Below are 24,648 nucleotides of genomic sequence, written 5' to 3' on the forward strand. Positions count from 1 at the left end.
CCCCTGATATAGGGTTTATTGCCTGACCACGGGGTTGGACTACAAGACCTTTAAGGTCCCTTCCAACTCTGTTATTTTGTTATTCTGTTCTGTTATTCTGAGTACAATAGGATAAGTAAATATGACCTCCACAACTTTTTTTCTCTCTTTCTCTTTTGTAAAATAGGTAATTGTACTTTCTCCCTGATTCTAATTTTTCCATTCATAAATTTGGCTTGCCTCATTCTCATGCTAAAGTGATAATTTTTAAAAGTACAAACTGAATTCTTTGCACAATCTTTATTTGAATCACTTGATGTTTCTTTTTAACTCTGGCTTTCATAGCATTAGTTCAAATAGATTGCTTTTGAGTCACCAGAATCAAACCTTCACTTTCTTTTTTTTTTAAAAAATGTGACAGATGTAAACCATTGCTAGGTTTTGTCCAGTGGTGGGATTCAAATATGTGAACAACCGGTTCTCTGTGTGGATGCCGCTTCCGGAAGTCTGTTTCTGGGCCTGGACAACAAAAAATTAGCTACTGGTTCTGCCGAAGTGGTGCGAACCGGCTGAATCCCACCACTGGTTTTATCCTTATCCATTTTCCAATTGATCTTTTGTAGAAGTTGACCATCTAATGCTTTCCTTTGCCAACCTTCTGTCTGTGTTTATATTGCATTATTTCAATTTTCAGGTTTTGTTTCCTTTATATTCAGCAAATTCCAATCTCTTACTTGCATCAATGTTTGTTCTTGCTGTCTTTTACATAATCAGCTCCTTTTTCACCATCAGCTTTTACATTGTAATCAATTATAAATCCGGTCAAGACATTTTCTAGAGCTGATACTTCCTCACATAATTTCAAATATTTTGCTTACCAGTTCAGTGTCAAGGAAACCCAAGAACTTAGAAGCTAGTCCAAAAAGCTGAGACAAAGTTAAATTTAAATATCAATATTTTTATGTTCCTACTGTAGAATACACAAAGTCTGTTATAGTCATTACCTCAATTTGCATTATTTATTTCAAAAAGAAATAGACCCAAACAGGACAAGCTTGTTTTAGAAGGCTAACTTGGAAAAGCAACTAGCATTACAGTTATAAAAGACTAATGTTTAATACATTTTTGTTAGCCATTGAGTCTTGGGAAATGCAAATGGCACCCCATTTACGCTAGTTAATTTGAGAGTTTCATTACAATGCCACTGTGAAAATTGCTTCCATTGCATGGCAAATCATGATAGTTTCTCTACATATTTGCAAATGCATTCTAGAACAGCTTTCCTGACCTGATGTTCTCCAGATGTTTGTAGTCTACAAAACTCATAAAACCCAAAATTTCCAGCCAGAATGGCCAAGAGAAATTCTGCAAGTTGTTATCCTGTCATATCTAGAGGATATTCTTAAAGGTTAGGAAAATAGTTCCAGAATTTGTACTCAGTGCTCTAATGATTTCAGATGCTCCTATATTTCTTTTCTTTTTAATCACAATTTTGCTTTAATCCCTGCAGGCTGTCTAGAGAATTTGAGTGAGGATCAATAATGTAAACAATAATAATACTTTTTAAAAAAATACATTTAAACTATGCCTGGCCATTACATTCAAGCAAAGAGAAGCTCAGGTATTCACTCCTGGAGTGTTCTTGGGAAGTGTGCTTTTGAGGGGGAAATAATCTATTTTTACACCCCACCCCCCCAGGGACTGTTTATCTTCCTGCTCTAATGCTTGAAAGGATGACCTGAGCCTTGTCATGCAGGTCAAGAGTGATGAAGCACAAACATTTCAGATCTTTCGGGTGACTGACAGACAGGATGTTGAGAAAGAGCTCACATTCTTTGTGTAGAACCTCTTGTAACTGAACAGGATCCAGGATGAACTCCAAAAAAAATAAAACATCTCTATCTAATGTCATGGTGTTCCCTATGACTTTATCTGCAATCTTTTGCAGTCTATGGAAGCTCAACTCTCAAGTAGGTCCCCACAAGAATGTTGGATCAGAGCTTCCATAATACCCAGTGGATATCCCCTCTGGGAATGATGAAGGTTGCAATCAACACATTTGGGAAGCTGCAATACTAAGGAAGGCTGTGCTAGAGACCATATTGCTTAAAGACTCCCTGATTCTTTAAGGGAATTCAAAACTGAACTCTCTTTGTATCTGTGGTTTGAAAGAACAAGGATTAGAAGGATGCTAGAATTGGTCTTTTCAAGATCTTTGACCTAATGTGAGGGGGGAAAAATGGGTGCCTGAGGATAGCAGTTGAAATTCCAAATTTAGATTATTTTTATATCATCCTTCAAAAATTCCTACAGGTAGTCCTGAATTTACAACCAATCGTTTAGCAATCATTCAAAGTTACAACAGCAATGAAAAAATGACTTATGATCATTTTTCACACTTAAGACCATTGTAGCATCCCCTTGGTCAAGTGATCAAACTTCGGCCGCTTGGCAACTGGCATGCATTCATGACAGTTGCAGTGCCCCAGGGTCGTGTGATCAGCTTTTGTGACTTTGTGACGAGCAAAGTCAATGGGAAAGCCAGATTCACTTAGCAACTGTATTGCTAACATAACAGCCGCAGTGGTTCCATTCAACAACTCTAGCAAGAAAGGTCATAAAATGGGGCAAAACTCACTTAAAAACTGTCTTGCTTATCAACAGAAAGTTTGGGCTCAATTGTGGTCGTAAGTCGAGGACTTGTTCATTTGTATAACATCTTTCAAAAATACTCTTCAGACTTTGGTGAGTGACAGATCTGGCATTGGGTGAACAATTTTGGACAAAATTCCACAGCTGGGGCTCCCTAATCTAAAAGTCTGCCTGTGTAATTACCACTCACCAACTTCAGATTATTGCATTCATCCTGGGCCATTAAGTTGGTATTGACTTGTAGTAACTGCCTACATAGATTTCCTCCAAGATCTGTTTGTTCAGGTCTTTCAGCGGAGCACCCATTACTGCTGTAATTAACTCCATCCCTCTTGCTCCTGATCTTCCTCTTCTCTTTCCTTCTGCCCACTTCAGATACTTGGGCACAATTAAACAAAAAGATTAAGGGATTTTCACCATTGTTGAGTTGATGCAGTGTTGTTATTTTTTCAATCTTGGCAAGTTTAGGATGAAGTTACAGCTGAAATCCACAAACTTGGCAACTTTAAAATGAAGTTGAAGTTGCAGTCCACAACTCGCAGAATTCCCAGCAATCATAGATTGGTAATTCTGAGAGCTGAAGTCCACACATCCTAAAGTTGGTAAGTTTGAAAAACACTTATGTAGAGAGTAAAGAGGATGGCCTTGATGGAGAAAGGGAAGACCCGTTACCAAGGCAGTGAGTAGATAAACATTGCAGAAGCCCACATAAGTGGGGAGGGGAATGAAATCATTTTAGACAGACATCTACAAATTATAACCCGAAGATAAAAGCGAGAGGAGGAAAATCATATTGGATTTGTAAGGTTCCTGTTACTGTAGCCCAGACATGTCAAACACAAGGCCCGGAGGTCAGATCCGGCCCGCGAAGTGGTTTCATGTGGCCCACGAAGCCATCCTGGAAACAGTGAGGGAACGGCCCCCACTGCCTTGGCCCTGGCCCAGAGACCCTCCTTCTGCCAGAGACCCTCAGATCTGTCCCACTCCTGCCCAGGCCCCCATAGGCACCCTTGATGCCAACGATGTGGAGCTGGCCACACCCACCCACTAGGCCATACGCACTCTAGCCACGCCCACCCAGTAGGCCATGCCCACCCTGGCCACACCCACTCGGCCCCCTGAGGGCAACCACAATGCTGATGCGGCCCTCAATGAAATTGAGTTTGACACCTCTGCGTGTAGCCAATTGTAATAAAAGTAGTTTTCAGCTCATAGAGCATCTCTGCCTTGGTCCAGTTTACCTTGTAAAGCTGACCAGGATTGCCCTATATTGCTATTCTTGCGTAGCAAGAAACATAATATAGGTAGTCCTTGACTTACAACAATTCATTTAGTGACTGTTTGAAGTTACGACGTCACTGAAAAAAGGACCGTTTTTCATACTTACAAACATTGCAGCATCCCCATGGTCAAATGATCAAAATTCAGATGCCTGGCAACTGGTTCATATTTATGACAGTCACAGTGTCCCAGGGTCATCTGATCACCATTTGCGACCTTTCCGACAAAGAAAGTCAATGAGGAAGCCAGATTCACTTAACAACCATGTTACTAACTTAACAGCTACAGTGATTCAGTTGACAACTGTGGCAAGAAAGGTCATAAAATGGGGCAAAGCTCACTTAACAAATGTTTCACTTAGCAACATAAATGCTGGGCTCAGTTGTGGTCATAACTTGAGGACTACCTGTACTAGTGTGGAAGGATCCCATTATTGATCTTTATCTGGCCTATGTAGCTTCTGTTTCAAGTCTCTGAAATACTCCAAACTAACAGGTGGCAAAGGCTAACAAATTTCCCACACATTGATGCTCTCCTTATGGTGTCAGAATAAGGGTGAAAAGTTATTCATACTAATATACCATATACTAAGGACCATAATGCTTTCTGATTCACGGATGGTGGGGGGGGAGAACATCCTGGGGACATGAACAAACAAAGGTAAATGTTGTTAAAGGTAAAGTTTCCCCCGCACATGCGTGCTAGTCGTTTCTGACTCTAGGGGCCGGTGCTCATCTCCGTTTCAAAGCCGAAGAGCCAGCGCTTGTCCGAGGACATCTCCGTGGTCATGTGGCCGGCATGACTAGACGCCAAAGGCGCATGGAACGCTGTTACCTTCCCACCGTAGTGGTCCCTATTTTTCTACTTGCATTCTTACGTGCTTTCGAACTGCTAGGTTGGCAGAAACTGGGACAAGTAACAGGTGCTCACTCTGCTATGCGGCACTCGGGATTCAACCCACCAAACTGCCGACCTTCTGATTGACAAGCTCAGCGTCCTAACCCACTGAGCCACCGCGTCCCTCTATAAGTGTTGTTAGGTGTGGCTTATCCCAAGATGGTCAATTTGATCTAAGCTAGAGGTACAGAAAGTTGGAATACACATATTTTAAAAATAGTTTGTACTGTTACTATTCAGCCCAGGGTCAAAGGAAGGGAAATAGATGGTTTTGGAAAATTCAAGAGGACATATTTTTAACTGCTTCTGCCCATAGTTTCATTTTGGAATTGTCTATTCGGTTGATTCCGAAGACATCCATTCTCCTGTAGAGAAATTCAGACTTAGTACTTTTTTGCAAACCAGCTCTTTATCCAGAGCCACCTGTTAAATAAAGCCCAGTTCGCATGCCAGATTAAACGTTTTCCTTACCAATATAAACAAAGTCTCTAGTTTGGATTATTTGTAGTGAGATGCAGTGAGCTTAATCCTTCCTGTGCCTGCTGATAACAGCACAGCTGTGACTTGTGACCCTGAGGAAACTGACACGTGCACAAGCACTTCCAGTTGTATATACTGGACCCCTGACTGAACTACATATAGAGTTTCCAGGGAAATTGGCAACTGAACCTTTGTCCATATGATCTTTATATTCTAATGCTTTCTCCCCCTTTGGGTTGTCAAGCAAAAATGCTTGAAGGAGACTGTGAGCTAAGAACATTTCTTCACAAATGGATTATTGTGGTGTGCTCTACATGGGGCTGACCTTAAACATCACTCAAAAGCTACAGCCGGTCCAGAATAGCAAGGCAGGCAATGACAGGCATGCCTTATTGTGTCCATAACCTGCACTAGTTACTAGTTAGTTCTCGGGTGTAATTCAAGGTGCAGGTTATCATCTACAAAGCCCCCATGACATAAGTCTTTAAGACCTAGTTACTTGAGGGACCCACTATCTCTGGTTTGTTTCTGCTGTCCTATGAGATTGGACAGAATGGGTAGGATAAACCTGTGGGTCCAAGAAGTGTGAACTAGGAAGTTGTCCTTCTCTGTCACAACACATGTCCTCTGGAATAATAAACCTCAGAAATCTAAATGGCTCCCACTCTGGTGACATTCAAGAATCTATTAAAGACCAAACTATTCTCCCAGGCTTTGGGGGCCGAGTGAAGGTTGGAGATCCTGCTGGATGCTGGAGTTTGGGGTTGTTTGGCATTACATGTTGATTTGAGGTGTGTGTGTGTCCTTTGTAATTTTGCTCTAGTTTTCAAGTGCAAGACATTCAAGAGTCATTGGGAGTTGGGCAGCCTGGAAATTGTATAAACAAACATTATATTGTTCTGATTGACCAAGAGCTGTGATGGCACATTGGTTAGAATGCAGTATTGCAGGCTATTTCTGCCAATTGCCAGGAGTTCGATTCTGACTGGCTCAAGGTTGACCCAGCCTTCCATCCTTCCGAGGTCGGTAAAATGAGGTCCCAGATTGTTGGGGAAATATGCTGACATTTGTAAACCACTTAGAGAGAGCTATAGACCACTATGCAGCAGTATATAAGTCTAAGTGCTATTGCTATTGATAGAACAGCAAGAATTGGCAACAGGCGTGCGTGCAGGGGCATCTGTGTTCCTAAGTTGAAAGAACGGCTGTTGTTTGCTGCAAGAAGGAACAATTGTGCAAGAGACCAACACAAGCTGGAAGAAGTTATTTATGTTTATGTTTATATCCCATCTTTCAATCAGATGATGCTCAAGATATCATGTGATTGCAATAGTAGGCATCCTTCAAATTCACTCAGTGCAAAAACTTTTACGATCCCATCAAGTGTGTTTATAGAGTGTTTCTGCACTTTCACAACAATTGGATGTTCTTTCAGGCAGGCAGTGGGAAGGCACGTTCCCTGCAGCTGCTTCTCTCTCTGGCTGATAGATGGAACCAAGCTGGACTTCTCCTTGTATGGAAACAGAGATATCCAGCAAACTGGAAATGCTTCCTATTTTCTCTCCAGGCCAGGTTTACAGTATGCTGTGATGTACTTTAATTGACATCAAATGCCCCCCTTCAGAAATACCCACAGGATATAAGAGTAATGGTGTTATGTATGCAGGCACCTGCATAGCAACAGCCACCAGGGGGAGTTGGTCTGAACGGTTTCGGCGGGAAACCCAGTTTCGGCAGGAAACCTAGGGCCAGCCCCATTGGCTGTCCGCTTACCTGGCCGGGTATTTAAGGAGGCCAGGTAACCCTCACTCCCCAGTTCACTACCTCCCTCCAATAAAGAGCTGAACTCACACACCGGCTGGCGTCTCTTCCTTGCGTCGGACCCACTACACAATAAATGGGGTATCCAGCAGGCATTTATAGCCTCAGCAATACATGTAACATGTTGATTGTACATTTTTGTAGCCTAGCAGTGAGCTGATTCAGGCTGCCACTTATTTGGAGGTCTGGATGGAGTGACAGCCAAACGTTGAGGCTTAGAAACTAAAATGTAATTTTGCTCAGAGGATCTATCCAATGGTGACATTTGATACACAGAAAATTTCTTTCTCTAAGAACCACATGCAATAATTCTTAGTCCCACCCAACCTGCTGCTCTCTCAAAATTGTATAAGTCTCAGTTAAGAGTAGTGAAGGTGTGAGTTTACTGTAACTGGAGAACATCCAAATGGGAAATTTGGAGATTCTTTAAACTCAAAGCTCAGGAAGTAACCAGAGTCAGTGTGGTGTAACCTTCTTTGTTTTTCTTTGAAGACATTTCACTACTCGTCCAAGAAGCTTCTTCAGTTCTGAAGCAAAATGTCTTCAAGGAAAAACAAAGTTTAGCTGCCTTTTGAAAAAAATATCTTTGGGACAACCATGACCTGGATGACTGAGAATCTCCATAGACATGTGGTGTAATGGTCAAGATGCTGGACTAGAGTGGGAGATCAGATTGTAGGCTCCCATTTGCCATAGAAATTCACTGGGTAGTTCTGGGTCAACTATGCTGGCTCAGCTCATTCTACATACCATGGATTGTTGCTGTAGGGAAAAAACATAGGAGGGGGCAGTATATAAACTGCTTTGAGCTTCTGTACAAAAGGCATGGAATAAATCTAGCACGCTCTTAGTTTTTAAAAGATGCTGAATTCCTTTGCATTGCGGATAAGCCTCCAGGTATGGTGCATTCTGGGGAAACCTGCGTTCAAATGCTGTTGTCAAATTTCTCTTTCTGCTCCTTGTTATCTTTTCTTACCAGAGAAATAAGGCTAGATATTCCCCCCTGAGAAAGGCTAAGCTGTTGCTTCATATCTCCCAAGGACAAATGACTTGCAACCTTAAAACCACCAGCTGCTTTGCATCTCTCCCCCCTTCTCCTCCTCTAACCAGTCCTTGGGCCCAGATGAATTCTCATGCTTTACTGCACATACTGTATTAGCAGAAGACGTGAATTCTTTTGGTGGATTGAACCAAAAAGGGAATTAAGCTCACTTTCTCTTTCTTAGCAGTGGCCAGCCAGGTTTTTCTGGAAATTCTCACATCTAGCTATCTTCCAGATGCTCGGCCTGGTAATCTGATATATTCAGCTTCACCAAGAGGCCGTGTTTAGCTCCCATGGCTAGTGCTTCTGTTCAAGCTTCCAGCCAGCTTTATCCTCTGCTTCCTTCCATGGTGATCTTCCCTGGCCAGGCTTACCATTTTTCTCCTGGCCACAGCCAGCATTTTATGCTAGTTATGGCAAGTCTTTTTTTTTTGCACTGTTTCAGGGTTCCCTTCCTATTTCACTTTCTTGAAGGAAAGATTTCTATATATTGCAAAGTTCTCCAGAGCTTCTCATCCAGGGCTGGTGCTGTATCTTAGCAAGGCAGACAATATTTTTTGAGCAAAAACCATAACTTAAGATGCTGGTATCTAAAAACTCTCAATAACCTTACAGTAAAGAACAGCCTGCGCTGCCAAACAAAAATAAATAAATGTTTTGTAACTTGAATAGTTTACAGTTTCAGCGTGTGACACCATTGTCCATGAACTGTTAGGAAGGAAAATGTACAATACAGCTGCACTGTGTTCAGTTTCTGTTTAAACAATTTTGGGGAAAGTTGTTGACAAGCTATGCTAAATTCCTTGGCTTGTGTCTAAAACTGCTTCCAGATTTCATATGTAGCTTTTATCTACTTTATATCAGTTTGATTACTGAAGTCAAAGTTAAGAGAGGATTGGCTCAGGAAGCAGTCAGTTTAAACTGAATTTAGGAAATCCTGCACCACTTTGAGGTGCAGACCTTCAAATATTGACTTGCCGATTATCACATCATAACATTTTTAAAGATGTAATCTAAATGGATTTTGCTGTCCATTGCAAAGAAGATAAAACAGGATCAGATCCACATGTAAATGATTATCAGTGACCTAGAAGAAAATCATTGTATTGTATCTGCTGAGCTTGTTTCTAAAGAAGAGGTTTTAATTTTTGAAAAGGTATTTGCAGAGAAGACTGGAGGCAAGCCAAACTCTACTTGTGTTTTAAATTACTTACAACTTAACAGAGATCAGATTGTTGATGATTAAACAAAAGCACACCAAATGGTTGTTAATGCAATGATTCTGTTTTAAGTATTTTTAAAATTATATCTTTTTTGCTGCTTTGTGGCCTACATACATTTATTTTTCCCCAGTTAATATACCAGGAGTATTAAATTACTAAGAGTTAGCTTGAGGTAATATGGGCAGCCTACACATTTTATAAATAAATAAAATTATTGTCTAATAAATAACACAATGAATTTTGCCTATGTGCAGCTTCTGTATTTTTGCTTTACATTTGCTTTAATCACACATTTGCATAACTCTGAAATGAAATGTCATATGTTGTTAAATTAACCATAAGACCCAGTATTTCTTTACCATACCGTGCAAATGTGTTCATGGGTATGACACGTGAGTGCATGCATGTAGATATGTGCAGTGGTTTTTTTTAAAAGAAAAAGGTGCCGGAACTCACACACGTCATACAACCCGCCTTGCCTACCCTACAAGGTTCCATCCAAAAAAGGTGCCGGAACTCCGTTCTGAGCGTTCTATGAGGAAAAAAAGCCCTGACTATGTGTATGTATGTGTGTGTATACACACACACACACACACACATCTCACAATCTTAATATTTGTTTCACTGAACCCAATATAATCTATCTAGCCAAAAGCAGATAAATTGTTAGTCAATTTATGGTAGCCTATGGGAAAGTGAATTCAGAATTCACGACTGAAAAGACTCTCTTCCTAGTTATCATGGCATTTCATTCTACTAAAATATTTGGAAAAGGTAAAATATTCTCCACGATGTCATAATTATAGGAAGACTGGAATAGGAAGAGTTAGACGTTGATATTTGATCCTTTGCTATTTAAAGATGCAGAATAGATAATAGCATCCTGAACTATAAGCAACCAGAGCTCCTTTGGAATCAGGACAATTAGGATTTTTCTGTCTTTAGCCCTGAATATACTAAATATACTAACTGAATATACTATTCAGAATGAGATGAAGCTTTACACTTCCAAGGACAACCCTCTTTTAGAACATATTATTGGTTTTTATATACTGTAATTAAGACCCTTGGATTCATTCTGTAACCTTGATGGTGTATCAACCAACGAAACTTGACATGTTAGGGGTCCAAGTTCACCATCCTTACAGAGGTATGCAAATATATGACATTTTTAGTGATGAGACACTTGACATATTTGGAACATCTGTTCAATTTTCAGCTCAGAATAAGTTCAGGAGAAAAAAAAAAGCTTTGGATTGTCCCCCCTCCTGCCCTGTCCAATAGAAACCAGATTTTCAACTCTATTGGCTTTTACCCTTTTACTTTTTCAGACAAGCTTAAAATCAGACAATTCACCTGAAATGTGGGAGGACTGACAAAAGCTGCCCATGTGTCCGTGGAAAAATGAAGGCGGAACTGGACAGAACTCAATTCTCAAAGTGGAAAAAAAAATCCACATTCATGTTTCTAGGTAAAACTAGGACAGTTGCTTTTAATCTGATATCACAAAAAGTAACACAAAGAAAAGGCAATTTGAGCTATCTTTATACAGGCAGTCCTTGACTTACAACCATTCATTTAGTGACTGTTCTAAATTACAGTAGAACTGAGAACAATGACATATAACTGGTCCTCACACTTATGTCCGTTACAATAGGCCCAGGGTCATGCGATCAAAATTTGGTGCTTGGCAATCAGCATGCATTTATGATGGTTGCGGTGTTCTGGGGTCATGTGATTGCCATTTGTGATCTCCCCAGACAGCTTCCAAAAACAAAGTCAATGGGTTAAGCTGTTTAATAGGTAGATGATTCACATAACAACTACAGTGATTTGCATTAACAACTATGGCAAAAAGGTCGTAAAATCAGGTGTGACTCACTTACCAACCATGGAAATTCTGGTCCCAGTTGCGATCATAAGTTGAGGGTTAGATGTATATGAACAGTGGAAATGATCTCTGAGTAACTCCCACCCATTTAATTTTGTGCCCAATTCTGGGCACAATAATTCTATTCATTTCTCAAAGTGATCTGTAGTCCACCTTCTGCTCAACATTTATTTATTATTATTTATTTATTTATTTATTTATTTATTTATTTATTTATTTATTTATTTATTTATTTATTTATCCTTCCCTGATGCCAGGGACTGAATTTTCCCAGTGCTTCCATAAAAATGAAATGAAATCCAGCCTATCCTACATCTTGCAAAGCACCTAAATAGAAATGACATAACATTGGATTTTATATTTATTTATTTTTATTTGCTGCCCATCTTGTTTCAAAGTGAATTTCTTCTAATAATTTTTAAAAAAAACTGCAGCGGGAAAGCTCTAATTAAATTGGTTGAGGGAATATTATAGATATTCCTATTCTCCACAATTCTGCTCATATTCTAAATCATGGTTCCATTTCTTCACAGGTATGTTGGGTGCTTGCCTACTATTTTTTCATTCCATGCTTCTGGCTTTCCTGATTCACGGGAGTTTTAAAGGGTGGGAATACTGCATTGTATTCCCTTTGCATCTGTCCTTAAGAGTCCTCTGCGATTAACCATTTACAAATGGTAATTTATGGCAGCATCAGCCAACCAACAGCGTCTCCCTTAACTGCCTTACCTTGCCCCAGCCTAGAATTTAAGCAGTCTGATGCTGACCCTTCTTTTTATCAAAAGCTAGTTTTCCTTGCTTAAGCCAACCTACTTGGGTCATAACGTGTCTCGGTATATTGTTTCATTCCCTTTTGGTGAGAAATGAGGTCAAGGGGCAGTGTAACCAGAGGCATGGGGGAATTGGGTAAGGACAGCCAGTTCCTTGCAGAGGTCATGGATTCGGGGAGGAATATCCACCATGTTATTATGTAACCAGATGTTGAGCGATCATTAGCCTGAAAAATATGGCCACCAGCCCTAGAGAACAACTGGTTAGCAATACGGGCTGAAAGGAGGCCACTGTCAACTTCAGGACTGTTCAACTTAAGGTTGGGTGGTGCATTAAACTGGCATTTCTCAAGCTCAGCAACTTTAAGCTGTGTGGACTTCAACTCCCAGAATTCCCCAGCCAGCATGGGAATTCAGTTTTGGGAGTTGAAGTCCAAACAGCTTAAAGCTGCCGAGCTTGAGAAACAGCATTAAACTGGAGAGGACTGGCTTAAAAATAGGGGGGGGGAATTGGATCTGGAGCACAGGTACTCCTCAACTTACAACAGTTCACTTAGTGACCGTCTGAAGTTACAACAGCACTGAAAAAAGTGACAGGATCATCTTCCACACATATGATCGTTGCAGCATCCCCATGGTCACGTGATTTACATTCAGATGCTTGACAACTCACATTTATGACGGTTGCGGTGTGCTGGGATGATGTAGTCCCCTTTTGCCACCTTCTGACGAGCAAAGTCAATGGGGAAACCAGATTCCCTTAACAACCCTGTTACTAATTTAACAACTGCGGCAATTCGCTTAACAAACGTGGCAATTTGTAAATTGGGGCAAAACTCACTTGAGACATTTTTTCTCACTTAGCAACAGAAATCTTGGGCTCAGTTGTGGTGGGAAGTTGAGGACAACCTGTTTACAGCCGAATAACTCAGAGAAAGTCTAATCCAGGGGTAGGCAACCTTGGCTCTTTTATGACTCGTGGACTTCAACTCCCTGAATTCTGGAGCCAGCCAACTCTGGGAGTTGAAGTCCACGAGTCATAAAAGAGCCAAGGTTGCCTACCCCTGGTCTAATCTCACGGGTTAGAAAGGTAACAACTGCCTCCTCAACATCTGACTCCAACTCCTGGTCTCCAATAACCTTTCCCGGTGCTCCAAACTCCTGGTCTCCAATAACCTTTCCCGGTGCTCCACCTCGCCACCCTGACCCCCCAATTTGCCCATTTGCAACTTTCCAATCGGGTCTTCAGTTACCGATCTGCAACCTCCGGGTTCAAAGCCCACCTTCCCCCCCACACACCCCCACACACACCCGTGCTCCGGGTGCCGGGTCTGCCTTTTCGCTCTTCTCCCCCTCCCGGGTCTCGATTCCTCGTGCCCGGCCTTCCTTCTCCTCCCGCCAAAGCCCCTCCCCCGCATCTCTGGCAAGCGCCTATATCAGGGGTCTTCAAACTTGGCCCTTTTATGACTTGTGGACTTCAACTCCCAGAATTCCTCAGCCAGCTTTGCTGGCTGAGGAATTCTGGGAGTTGAAGTCCACAAGTCATAAAAGGGCCAAGTTTGAAGACCCCTGGCCTATATCCTGACCTGCAGGTTGCGGTCCCTTACCAGCCGGCTCGCCCGCTCCCTTCCACCCCTCCCCACACCCGCCCCCAGCTCTCGGCTTTTTCTGGAGGACGGCTCGCTCGGCCCACTTTCTCTCTCTCGACGGCTTCCAGCCGCTAGACTCAGAAAAGCAACACCACCACTAGCACCACCAGCACTCCCGCGCGCGCGCGCGCGCCGCTCTTTCTCCAGTACCTCAGGGGAAGCGGCTGGGCTTGGCCCGCCTGCCCTGCCCTGCCTTGACCCAGAGCCGGGATCTTTCCCAGCCAGGTCCGCATCTGGGCCGGAATCCTTGAATGTTGAGGGGCAATCGCTGCGCCTCAGGAGGCCCCTTTCTCAGAAGGCAACGCGCGCCCGCCCGCCCGCCCGCCCTTCTCTCCCCGCGTCCCAGACACCAGCTGCTGACCCCGCTTCTCTGCCCTCCACGTCTCCTGGCCGGCGAGCTTCAGACGAGCCGCCCGTCCGCTTCTCTTTCTCTCTCTCTCCCTCCGTCCCCGGCTTCTCCTCGCCCCTCGCCTAGCCAGGCCAGCCCGCTCTCCCCTCGCCCCTGGGCGGCATCTGGTGGCCCCCTTCTCAGCCCTGCCCGCTCCGCTTTCCTGCCGTCCCGCCGCGGGGGCGGGAGGGGGGGGAGGCAGCGGCCTCTCCGCCTCCTCCCTCGCCTGCAGCGCGCCCGGCGGCTGCGGCGGCGGCGCCCAGAGCCCGTGAGGCGCGGATCGCCAGCTCCGAGGGACGCCCGATGGTGCCGCGCGGCGACGGCGGCGGCGGCGGCGGGGGAGGAGGAGGTGCCAGGCGCCTTCTGCTGCTGGCGCTGCGCTCGCCCTCGCGGAGCCTGCGCCTCTGGCTGCTGCTGCTGCTGCTCCTGGCGGCGCTCGGGCACGCCTGGACCTACCGCGAGGAAGCTGAGGAGAGCGACAGGTGGGTGGCAGGGAGGGGACCAGCCGCGCCCGCGGGTTTTTTTTCCTTTTCCTTTTCCTTTTCTTTTTCCTTTTCCTTTTCCTTTTTCGTTTTTTTTTCCTCTCCCCTTCGCTTTGCCCCGCGCCTGTTTTTTTTTCCAGCCCCCGCTGCGCCGCTTCCGACGCTCCTTCGGCCACTCAGCCGCCCTGTCTCTCTCTCCTTCTCTCCGCCTCGCAGGGAAGTGTGTTCCGAGAGCAAAGTGGCCACCACCAAATACCCGTGTTTGAAGGCCGGCGGAGAACTCAGCACCTGCTTCAGGTGAGTGGCGCGCTGCCGCGCTCTCGCGCCTTCGCCCTCACGGGGACTGGGGTGTCTGTATGTGGAGGGGTGTGTGTGTGTGGGGTGTGTGGGAATGGCAGCTTCTCGTAAGAGCCCAGGTTGGAGCGGACAGGCCCGCCTCGGAGCCAGCCCTCAGCTCGAAAGGCGCGGGACGCCGGGGCCGTTGCGGAGTTGGAAAGGGGGACTTCCGAAGCCGTCGGCCGAAGGGTTGCCCTTGCCTTGTAGTAACGAGACATACCCAGCAAAAGCCTTATCCCAGGGGTCTTCAAACTTGGCCCTTTGATGACTGGTGGACTTCAACTCCCAGAATTCCTCAGCCAGCAAAGCTGGCTGAGGAATTCTGGGAGTTGAAGTCCACCAGTCATCAAAGGGCCAAGTTTGAAGACCCCTGCCTTATCCGATTCAGGGGAAGGAGCGTCTCTTTAGCAGCTGCTCGCTTTGGCTCCAGCCTCAGCCAAAGATGGGAAGGAGAGCAGAGGCAAGAAAGATGGCTTAGTCCTCCGTTTAGGAGAAAGTGATGGATCACGAACGAAGGCGACTATGTTTATTGATATTGATATTTATTATACTTTTATACCGCCCTTCTCCCGAAGGACTCAGGGCGGTGTACAGGGCAATAAATACAAAAAACAGGATACAAAAGTTAAAAACGATTAAATAAATGCCCAAGGTTAAAACAATAATTAAGACGTATTAAAACTCCAACCCTAACCCATCAGACCAGGTCAGATTGCTCAAATAAATACGTTTTTAGATCGCGCCGGAAGGAGCGCAGGTCGGGGGCTGCCATGTTATCCCGCGTGTCCCAGGATAACGTGGCAGGATCCAAACTGGGTCCCCGTCCCTGGGACCAAAGGTCTTGTCTTCTGAGCTTTCGGACTGGTGCTGGAGCCCCGTCCTCAGGGAACTTCTTCAGAGAACATAACTTTCGGTCCTTAGGGATCTTTGAGGAATTCAGAGCCTGCCTGACCCTGTCTGCTCCCATCATTCCGGCATGGATGGGTTCTTTTCTTCAGTTCTTGGAACCCTTCCTCACTTGCCCTTAACCTTGGTGCCATTTGGGAATCTCATTTTTCTGAGAAAGGCTTAAAGCTTCCTAAACCGCACAGGTGTTTCATTAATGTTTTATTTTGACCATCTCAAGTTACATGCAACTGCTAGAATTCATCAAGGTTGAGGCAGAGAGCAAGATAGTGGTTGGTGATAGGAACAGCAGCGTTCCTGCCATATAGCTTTTGTTGACTCTTGGGTGAGAGAAAACAACTAACTCAACAGGTGAAGAAATGCACGGCTTCAATGTGTTTCTGGATGCAGGCGATACTTGTTAAGTTCTCTGATTTGAACCCAAGGTTGCCTATTGTTCATCCTGACTTCAAACAGCTGTGAAGCTGGCGGTGAGCAGTTACAAATGGGCAGGTGGAGGATTAAACTGCAAGAGCTTTGAGTGCCTGAAGTTGCTTCTCATTTGCCCATTGCGTGCTTTTGTATACAGCTCTCCAGTTAGCACTTGGGTGGTGATCACTGTTTCCTTCCAGGGTTCATTCTGTCTTGAAGTTATAAATTGGACCTAACCTAAAAGCTGTGCTAAGGCATTTCGCGGATAAGCTTGCTCATTTTATCCTGAAATGAAAGTCCCCTCATTTATTATCTTCTCTCCACCCTCACAATAGTTTTACATAGAAGTGCATGTAATATTCCCACGCACAAGGGGAAAAGTCTTTTGATGTTTGAGAAGGCAAGCTGTTCGACCTTTGTATATTTCTGATTACAGCTGATTGTCAGAAGCTCCTATGAGCCTGGCCACTGATTACTCGGTATAATTAAAACATGTAATCCTAGAGATGTTTTCTGCACTGTCACATGAGCCAGGCAAAAGACACGTCTGCTTTAAAATGTTACAAATGGATGCTACGTTCACACTCCCATGTCCTCTGAACCATTCTTTTTGCAAGAGAATCTAAAGTCCTGTGCAATCCCGGCATGCTTATATATCAGAACTACGAATTTTATTTCTTTTTGTTTGATAATTTTTGATTATTTTTTTAAAAAAAAATCACAGATAAGGCTCGTAAAAGATACCTCCTTTTTTCTTTGAAGTTTAACATAGAAAAATCAAGATATATGGGAAAATCCACAATCACTTCTATTCAGAACCCTGTAACCTGATCTACCATTGGGTTTTTTGGAAGGTAATTAATTCTGCTATTGATAGTCTTTTTGGTCTTGGTTTTGAAGTGTTTTCCAATGACTCTGAAAATAGCTAGGAAACACAAACCAAAACATCTTGAATATTCATTAAGTCTTACCGAAATCTGTTTCTTTAATGAAAATGACGACGATCTAGTTTACATTTTAACTTATTTTGTTTCCATGTAGGTTCTGTACTCCTTAAGTATAGTCAAAACATTTTAATTTGTATTTAAAATTCAAATTATGAATCATAGCAATGGATTTGTCAATAGCTTCCCGCCAACTTGCTAGCAATCCCTGTTCTTGCCTAATGTATGCTTATTGTATTCAGAATTACAGAATGTGCTCGTAGCTAAAGGTTAGTGCTGTTGCTTTACTATTTACAAAATTTACCAGTATCTATAGTGTTGAAAATCTAACCGCTATAGTTTAGGGTTATTCTCTCTTGGTATTGAGAAGAACATCCTGGGAGAGGAGGAAGGCAGAGACTTTATTACAGCTTTTTTAATACATGGGAACCAATATTTCCCTTCAGCATAGAAGTTGTGTTTTAATTACAGTATAGCAATGCCTCAACCAATGGTTAAGGGACGCGGTGGCTCAGTGGGTTAGGACACTGAGCTTGTCGATCAGAAGGTCGGCAGTTTGGCGGGTCGCATCCCGAGTGCCGCGTAACAGAGTGAGCGCCTGTTACTCGTCCCAGCTTCTGCCAACCTAGCAGTTCAAAAGCACGTAAAAATGCAAGTAGAAAAATAGGGACCACTATGGTGGGAAGGTAACAGCGTTCCGTGAGCCTTTGGCATCTAGTCATGCTGGCCACATGACCACGGAGATGTCCTCGGACAAGCGCTGGCTCTTCGGCTTTGAAACGGAGATGAGCACCGGCCCCTAGAGTCGGAAACGACTAGCACGCATGTGCGGGGGAACCTTCTTAAGCCAATGGTTAAGCTCTGATAATCCACAAACCACCGATAATCCATGAGGATCCATGACAAGGGTCTTCAGCCTTCTTGTATTCACCAGTGGTGACCTGGTCTTTGCCCACTTGCCATATCAATATGTTCACTACCATTCGGCTGTCTTCTTGCCAGCTGTGTCTTGATGTTCACCACCACTCAGTTCTTTTGATGCCGTAGAACTCTCGATGTTAAATGAATTCCAGGTCCCTGAAAGGGTCAGTCTACGGAGCTTGTGGATTGGTGGTGCTCAACTGGGCATTTTCTTTGTTCCTTTCTGGAGGCTCTGAGACAGCATTGCTTACAGGGAAGGATAATAGTGGAATAGTAATTGTTTTCTTTATTGTGTGCTAATATCTTAATATCAACTATAGAATAAAACAGCAATTGATACAATAACATAACATGTTGGGGATTTCATGGAAATGGAGTCCGTGAGTTGATGCAAGATACATTTGTAAGATGTTAGTCCTTTTATCTACGGTCTTATTTATACAGTAATTCTGATTTAGAGTTGTCTAATTTAGAATTCTCTTGGTTTAGTGACATTTAGCAACTGTTTCAAGTTACAACACTGATAACAAAGTACTGTCATCAACCTGTCCTCACATTTATGACCTTTGCAGGTCTCTAAAGCAAAGGAAAGCTGAAATAAGATCAATAAGCAGTTTCACTTAGTGACTGCTTCACTCAATGATAGCTATCAGTCGCAATTGTGATGGCTAAATAAGGACTACTGCATTTGTGTTTAATTGATTATTAATTAATTATTAATTATTGTTTTAGATTTGTTTTAATGTTCTTTTTCCTATACACTGTCCAGAGACCCGCTTATGAGAAGGGCAGCTAGATAAATTTGCCAAATGAATAAAACACAATACTACAATTGATAATATAATATAAAACAAGGATACTCTAAATTAAAAGTACAGGACAATATAATACTGCAGAATAATATTAAGCTCTATTCTTTCAAATGAACATTTATTTTAAAGCAATTGTATATGAAATAAAATAAGACAATATTAAATAAATCATAACATATTAAAATATAAAAAATAACTTTGAGAACTCTAATACAAAGTAACAATTCATTACTTGCCATCACTCTTCTGCTGCAAAACCGTCTGTCTTGTATAAATCAAAGACCGTCAGCTGTTTATACATAATATTTTTTTCAGTTTGATACATTCATGCTGGGTTTGCATTACTAATTTGTGAAAATGTTTCACTAACAGGAAACCTCATTGAAACAAACAAGTTAAGTACAACTTAGTAATGGTAAAATTCAGAGCACAAATCAAGGGCAGTTCCTAACTTGAGTACACTAAGCGGAATTTTGATCTCATGAAAGCACAAATAAGAAATATGATTGTGAGTATCTAAACATGGCCTTTCAAGTGGGCTATAGATCCTCGCACCTCTTTGTACGTTTTATTATATGAAGATTTATTATTAGTTTATTTTTTTAAAAAAAGTCATACTCTTCCTTCATATTTACAACATTATTCCTCCGGGACTTAGACTGGTCTTTACTTACTGGCCTTTAGGAAGGGCCTGAAGACTTGACTTTGTCATCTTGCCTAAAGATAGTGGTAGTGTAGAGTCTGTGAAAGACTATATTGTTGGTAAATTTGCATTATATTCTGGCAGATTATGTTTTTAATAGTTTTTCGCAATAGTTTTTAATGTGTCGCAATGGTTTTTCTTTTGTTGTAATGTTTTTAATGTGTTGTAATGGTTTTCATTGTGTGTTTTGGTTTGCTTGTTTGTTGTTTGTTGTATTTTTGTCTGTTTTCATTCATTCAATTCAATTCATATATTTATTTATTTATTTATTTTAATCCCATTTATATCCCGCCCTTCTCCAAAGACTCAGGGCGGCTTACAAGCTTAGCAGTAGCCTTCATTCTATGTATATGCCTGCTTATTAGGGCTTTCCCCCCCCCCCAAGCGGCATTACTACAAAGTCAGCTTATTGCCCCCAACATTTTGCCCCCATTTTGCTCTAAAGCAACTCAAGATAATAACCACAGTGTAAAACATTAAAACAATAATGTGATAAATGTTTACATTCTATTAACGAAAATACCTAAGGAAGAAACCAATGTACAACAGGGTGGAGACAGAGTCTCAGTCTTAACTTTGTGAGCCCTGTATGTGAAGCAAATTTTTTTTTAAAAAAAAGTCTCTGAGCATTTTACAGAGTAAAATATTCCCCAGATCCTAATTCCCACTGGCCTAATAAAATATCTTCAAAACAAAATCCTAGATCAGTAGATGAATGGCCATTAAAAATTAGTGGGTTTCGCCACACCCAGTGGTGAGAGACCAGATGGGCTATTCCAGAACATCAAGGCCAATGCTCATGCTGTTGAGAAGATGCAACTCCAAGCAGACCCTCTGGATGATGTTACAAGTTGTGCCAAATCATTTTTGAGGAGAACATCCCCCAATGCAGGTAGTCCTTGACTTACAACAGTTCGTTTAGTGACCATTCAAAGTTACAATGGCACTGAAAAAAGTGACTTATGAGTGTTCTTCACCCGACCGCTGCAGCATCCCCATGGTCGCATGATCAAAAATCAGACATTTGGCAACTGACTTATATTTATGACATTTGCAGTGTCCTAGGTCATGTGATCACCTTTTACAACCTTTGGAAGAGCAAAGTCAGTGGGGAAGCCAGAGTTACTTAACAACTGTATTACTAACTTAACTACCACAGTGATTTACTTAACAACTTTGGCTAGAAAGGTGGTAAAATGGGACAAAACTCACTTAACAACTGTCTTGCTTAGCAACAGAAATTTTGGGCCCAGCTGTGGTTGTAAGTCAAGGACTACTTGCATTGATAATAATGTCAAATAAAGCCATGAGTGTGGGTTCATAAATCAATTTGAATTCTTATTCAAAAATTTGGATTAATTTTTCGTATACAAAATTTAGTTTAAAAGGCCCTGCTGGATAGGATAGAAAAGCATACACAAGTGCAATCGTAATTATTTTATTTATTTATATTCTTTAATGGAGAGGATGTTTGTTTAACCGAGCGAGCTGCACATTTTTCCAAACGTTCATTTTGTGGTCTATGGTTGTTGGAAATATTGGCCTAGGCAATTATTGTAGAACTTATTCTAAGAGCAAATTGGTGTTTCTTTTTTTCAAGTTGGACATGATTCAAGTGTTTGCAAGACAGAATTGATATGAATATTGAAATAATGTGAACGTTTTCTGGCACTGTAGAAATAGTTGCCATATAAAGATAGCATAGCCATTTTCTAATACATTTTGTCTTCTGTTAGCCAAGTGGGTATTGTGTAATATACAAAAGCACTGCTTGCAGATTTTATGGTTGCACAATGCATCATTTTAGCGTGCCATTCTCTTGTAAGTGAAAGCCTATGAAATATCACCTTGGAAATGGAAGATTTTGTAAGTGATTTACTTTATATAGAATTCTGATATTCTGCAGATAGTAGCATTGAAAGACCAATAATTTTATTATCAATAAAATCAATCAGAATAGAGCTGGAAGGGACCTTGCAGGTCTTCTAGTCCTGAGGTCCCCAACCCCCGGTCCATGGACCAGTACCAGTCCATGGCACGCCAGCAACTGGTCTGCGCAAACAAGCAAAGCCCCATCCATGGGATGCAGGCAGCACACAAAACAAACACATCCTCCAATCCACAGAAAAACCTCTCTCCACGGAACTGGTCCCTGGTGCCCAAAAGGTTGGGGACCTCTGTTCTAGTCCAACCCCCTGTGCAAGCAGGAGATCCTATACCCTTTCAGTCTCTTCTTTAAAACCTCCAGTGATGAAGCACCCACAACTTCTGAAGGCAAGCTGTTCCACTGGTTAATTTTCCTCCCTGTTAGGAAGTTTCTCCTTAATTCCAGGTTGCTTCTGTCTTGGATTAGGTAAAATGGATTAGATGAAAAGTGTTCCTGGTTCCATGCACAAACCATTTCAGCTATGAAACAGCCACATTCAGCTGGCCATTCCACGTGGATTCAGCTGGTCTGGTCTGCAAGGAATATACGTAAATCCTTCCAATCCCCACCATCCTGTCAGAACTGAAGAAGCTTCCCCGATGAGAAGTGTAACGTCTTCAAAGAAAGACAAGCAACTCCAATTGCCTTTTGGAAAAAAAAAAAACATCTTTGGGATGCTTGCCTTTATTAAATATAAAGTCTCCTCTAAGGTGAGCTTGATTCTGGCTGACAGCATATGCACTTCCAGGTAGATTTCTTGGCAACTGTACAAGTGGCTTGACATTGCCTTCTTCCAGTATTTTCTTCCGCTTTTCAAATTTGCATATATTCATTCAAATAACAAGATTCAACTCTACTTAACACCACTTAAAATTGGTTGTTTGGAGTTCAACCAAGCTTAAATAACCGATATTACCTTCTATGACTTATATTGTTTGCAGAATTCAAACCTTAACTCTTGAATATTTCTAAAGGTTAATAATTCAAAATTTATTTTGAAATGAAAATTTAAACATTTATAGCACAAAAGAATAATGCCGCATAGCAATATAATAAGGTAAAGTTAGGTCAAAAAGGGGAAAAAGTAATGAGGCAGATTATACTTCTTGTTAACATATAATGGGTGGGCTTCAAGGTAAACTAAAAAACAATTTGAGAAAGAGCATGCTAACTATTAAAAGAGTTTAGATATGCAAATTATGTAGCTGAATCATAATCAGAAAAGTATGCATGTGTTTTTGATTGGAATACAGCCATAAGCTTGAAGGGCTTCTATATAAAAGCTAAGCATAGTACATTTGAAACATAGTGCATTGGCTATGTAAAAGTGTGAAATTGCTGAGACATTTCTGCTGTGATTATACTATCGTTGTATCAACAATACATACTTGGTGTATCTGCTAGGGTCTGCATTATGTTGTTATGACACCAGAAGGCTTGTGAGATATGTAACTATTGTGGTTTGTATGAAGTGGCTTTCAAGGGGAATATTCTCTTGGTGCTGAAGTCAGAAGATAATGAGTGTCTTTCGAGACACAGTGTGTGTCAAAAGCAGCTGATTATCCTACATATGTAAACATTTGCTATAAGCTGCAAGCTAGTCAAGAAGATGTATTGCGGGATTTAATGGTTCCAGGCTGTTTATAAAAATTGTTAACTAGACCCAGGCAGACAGCAGTGATTAACACTGGAAGGGTCTGACGTTTTCCTTAATAAATACTTTGGCCCCTGTTGGCATTCAAAGCTGGTTTGGTGCAGCCAAATGAAACTGATAATTTCTTGTGCTGCTGGTGCACCTGATGGAAGCATTTCCTTTTCGACTTTATGGCACCAAACCACTCTCATTGTATGCTTATTATCTGTAGATCCCCTTATCTGCAACTTTTTCAGCCTCTGCATAAGGAAGGGGTACATGAAAGATTCCCAAACTGAAATCTGACTATTACCGTAATTTGACTTTGTGGCTATAGTTCAGCAATGCTGTACAGTATGTGGATATATGAGAAAATGATGTACATAACCTTGGCATTAGTAGAAGTTTCCTCTTGTACAATTTACATTGCTAAAGAAGCAAATTTTCCTGATTTGAAAATTGATTTTTTTTAAAAGGGAGCCTGTAGAGCAAGCTTTGGCAAGAATCTCTGATCCTACAGGCATGATTGCCAGCAACAGAAAGGAGTCAATTATGTGAGCAAATAAATTTACATATCCTTAAGCTCCTAGGGCAACTAAGGAATTTAGTCAAGCCAAATAGAAAAACATTTTCAGCTGAAATTTGGGATAACTTTCAGTAAAGGTCCATTTAAAAAAAAAGTCAGGAAAAAGAAAAGGGTTAAAAACTATGCTGGAAATGTAACCAACAAGAAGGAACATTTTATAATGCTTGGTGGATGTATAAAAAAGTTAGAAAAATTTGGAATCAATTATATACAATAATAGAAAGATTTTAAAGACTCAGATACAACTGAAACCACAGATTTTTTTGTGTGGCATTGATGGATAAGCAGCTGGAAAAAATATATATGCAACTTTGTTTTCATATATGATGACCGCTGTGAGATTAGTATATTCACAAAGGTGGAAAGATTCAAATTTACCCACAATGGAGGAATGGGTGGTCATGGTACATGGTTTTGAGGATTAGAATATAAATAATAGATTACAGAAAAAATGTAAACAATGCTGTAACAATAGAGTAAGTGGTTATTTTATATTTATACTTATAACTGCTGTAAAATAAAATCAGAAGTCACGTCATTACAATTCTTTTTTATTTTATTTTTGCACTCTTTTCTTCTTTCTCTCATTTTTTCATACAAAGTATTAGTTCCGATTCATTCTTACTCTGTATTTAAATTTTTAATAAAATGTTATTTAAAAAGGAAAAGAGAGTGTACATTTGTTTTTGGAGAAATGCAGCTACTCTTCAACTTATAACTGTAATGGACCGGTTCATTACATGTGATCTCCTTGCTTAATGACCCCGTTAAATTTCATTTTGTTAGATAACGACCAATGTTCAAGTCTGCCAGCTTGGTGTTATCTGCAAATTTGATGAGTTCCCTATCTATCTCCTCATCCAAATCATAAAAGTCAAAGACTCTTATCTGTATTTGTAAAATACTGCATTAAT

General features: G+C 41.6%; 1 protein-coding gene across 2 annotated transcripts in view; it reads left to right on the forward strand.

Annotated features, from left to right (window-relative positions):
• The first annotated feature begins 14,120 nt into the window (after window positions 1-14,120).
• Window positions 14,121-24,648, forward strand: part of CCBE1 (collagen and calcium binding EGF domains 1) — a 158,620-nt gene continuing 148,092 nt past the window's right edge. For both annotated transcript variants that reach the window (XM_083354806.1, XM_083354807.1), the window contains exons 1-2: window positions 14,121-14,555; window positions 14,772-14,852. In XM_083354806.1, coding sequence (XP_083210932.1) covers window positions 14,377-14,555; window positions 14,772-14,852 — 260 coding nt within the window. In that variant the 5' untranslated portion in view covers window positions 14,121-14,376. The remainder of the gene's footprint in view (window positions 14,556-14,771; window positions 14,853-24,648) is intronic.

This window comes from Vipera ursinii (assembly GCF_947247035.1).
Source record: "Vipera ursinii genome assembly, chromosome: 2".
Classification (NCBI taxonomy): Eukaryota; Metazoa; Chordata; class Lepidosauria; order Squamata; family Viperidae; genus Vipera; species Vipera ursinii.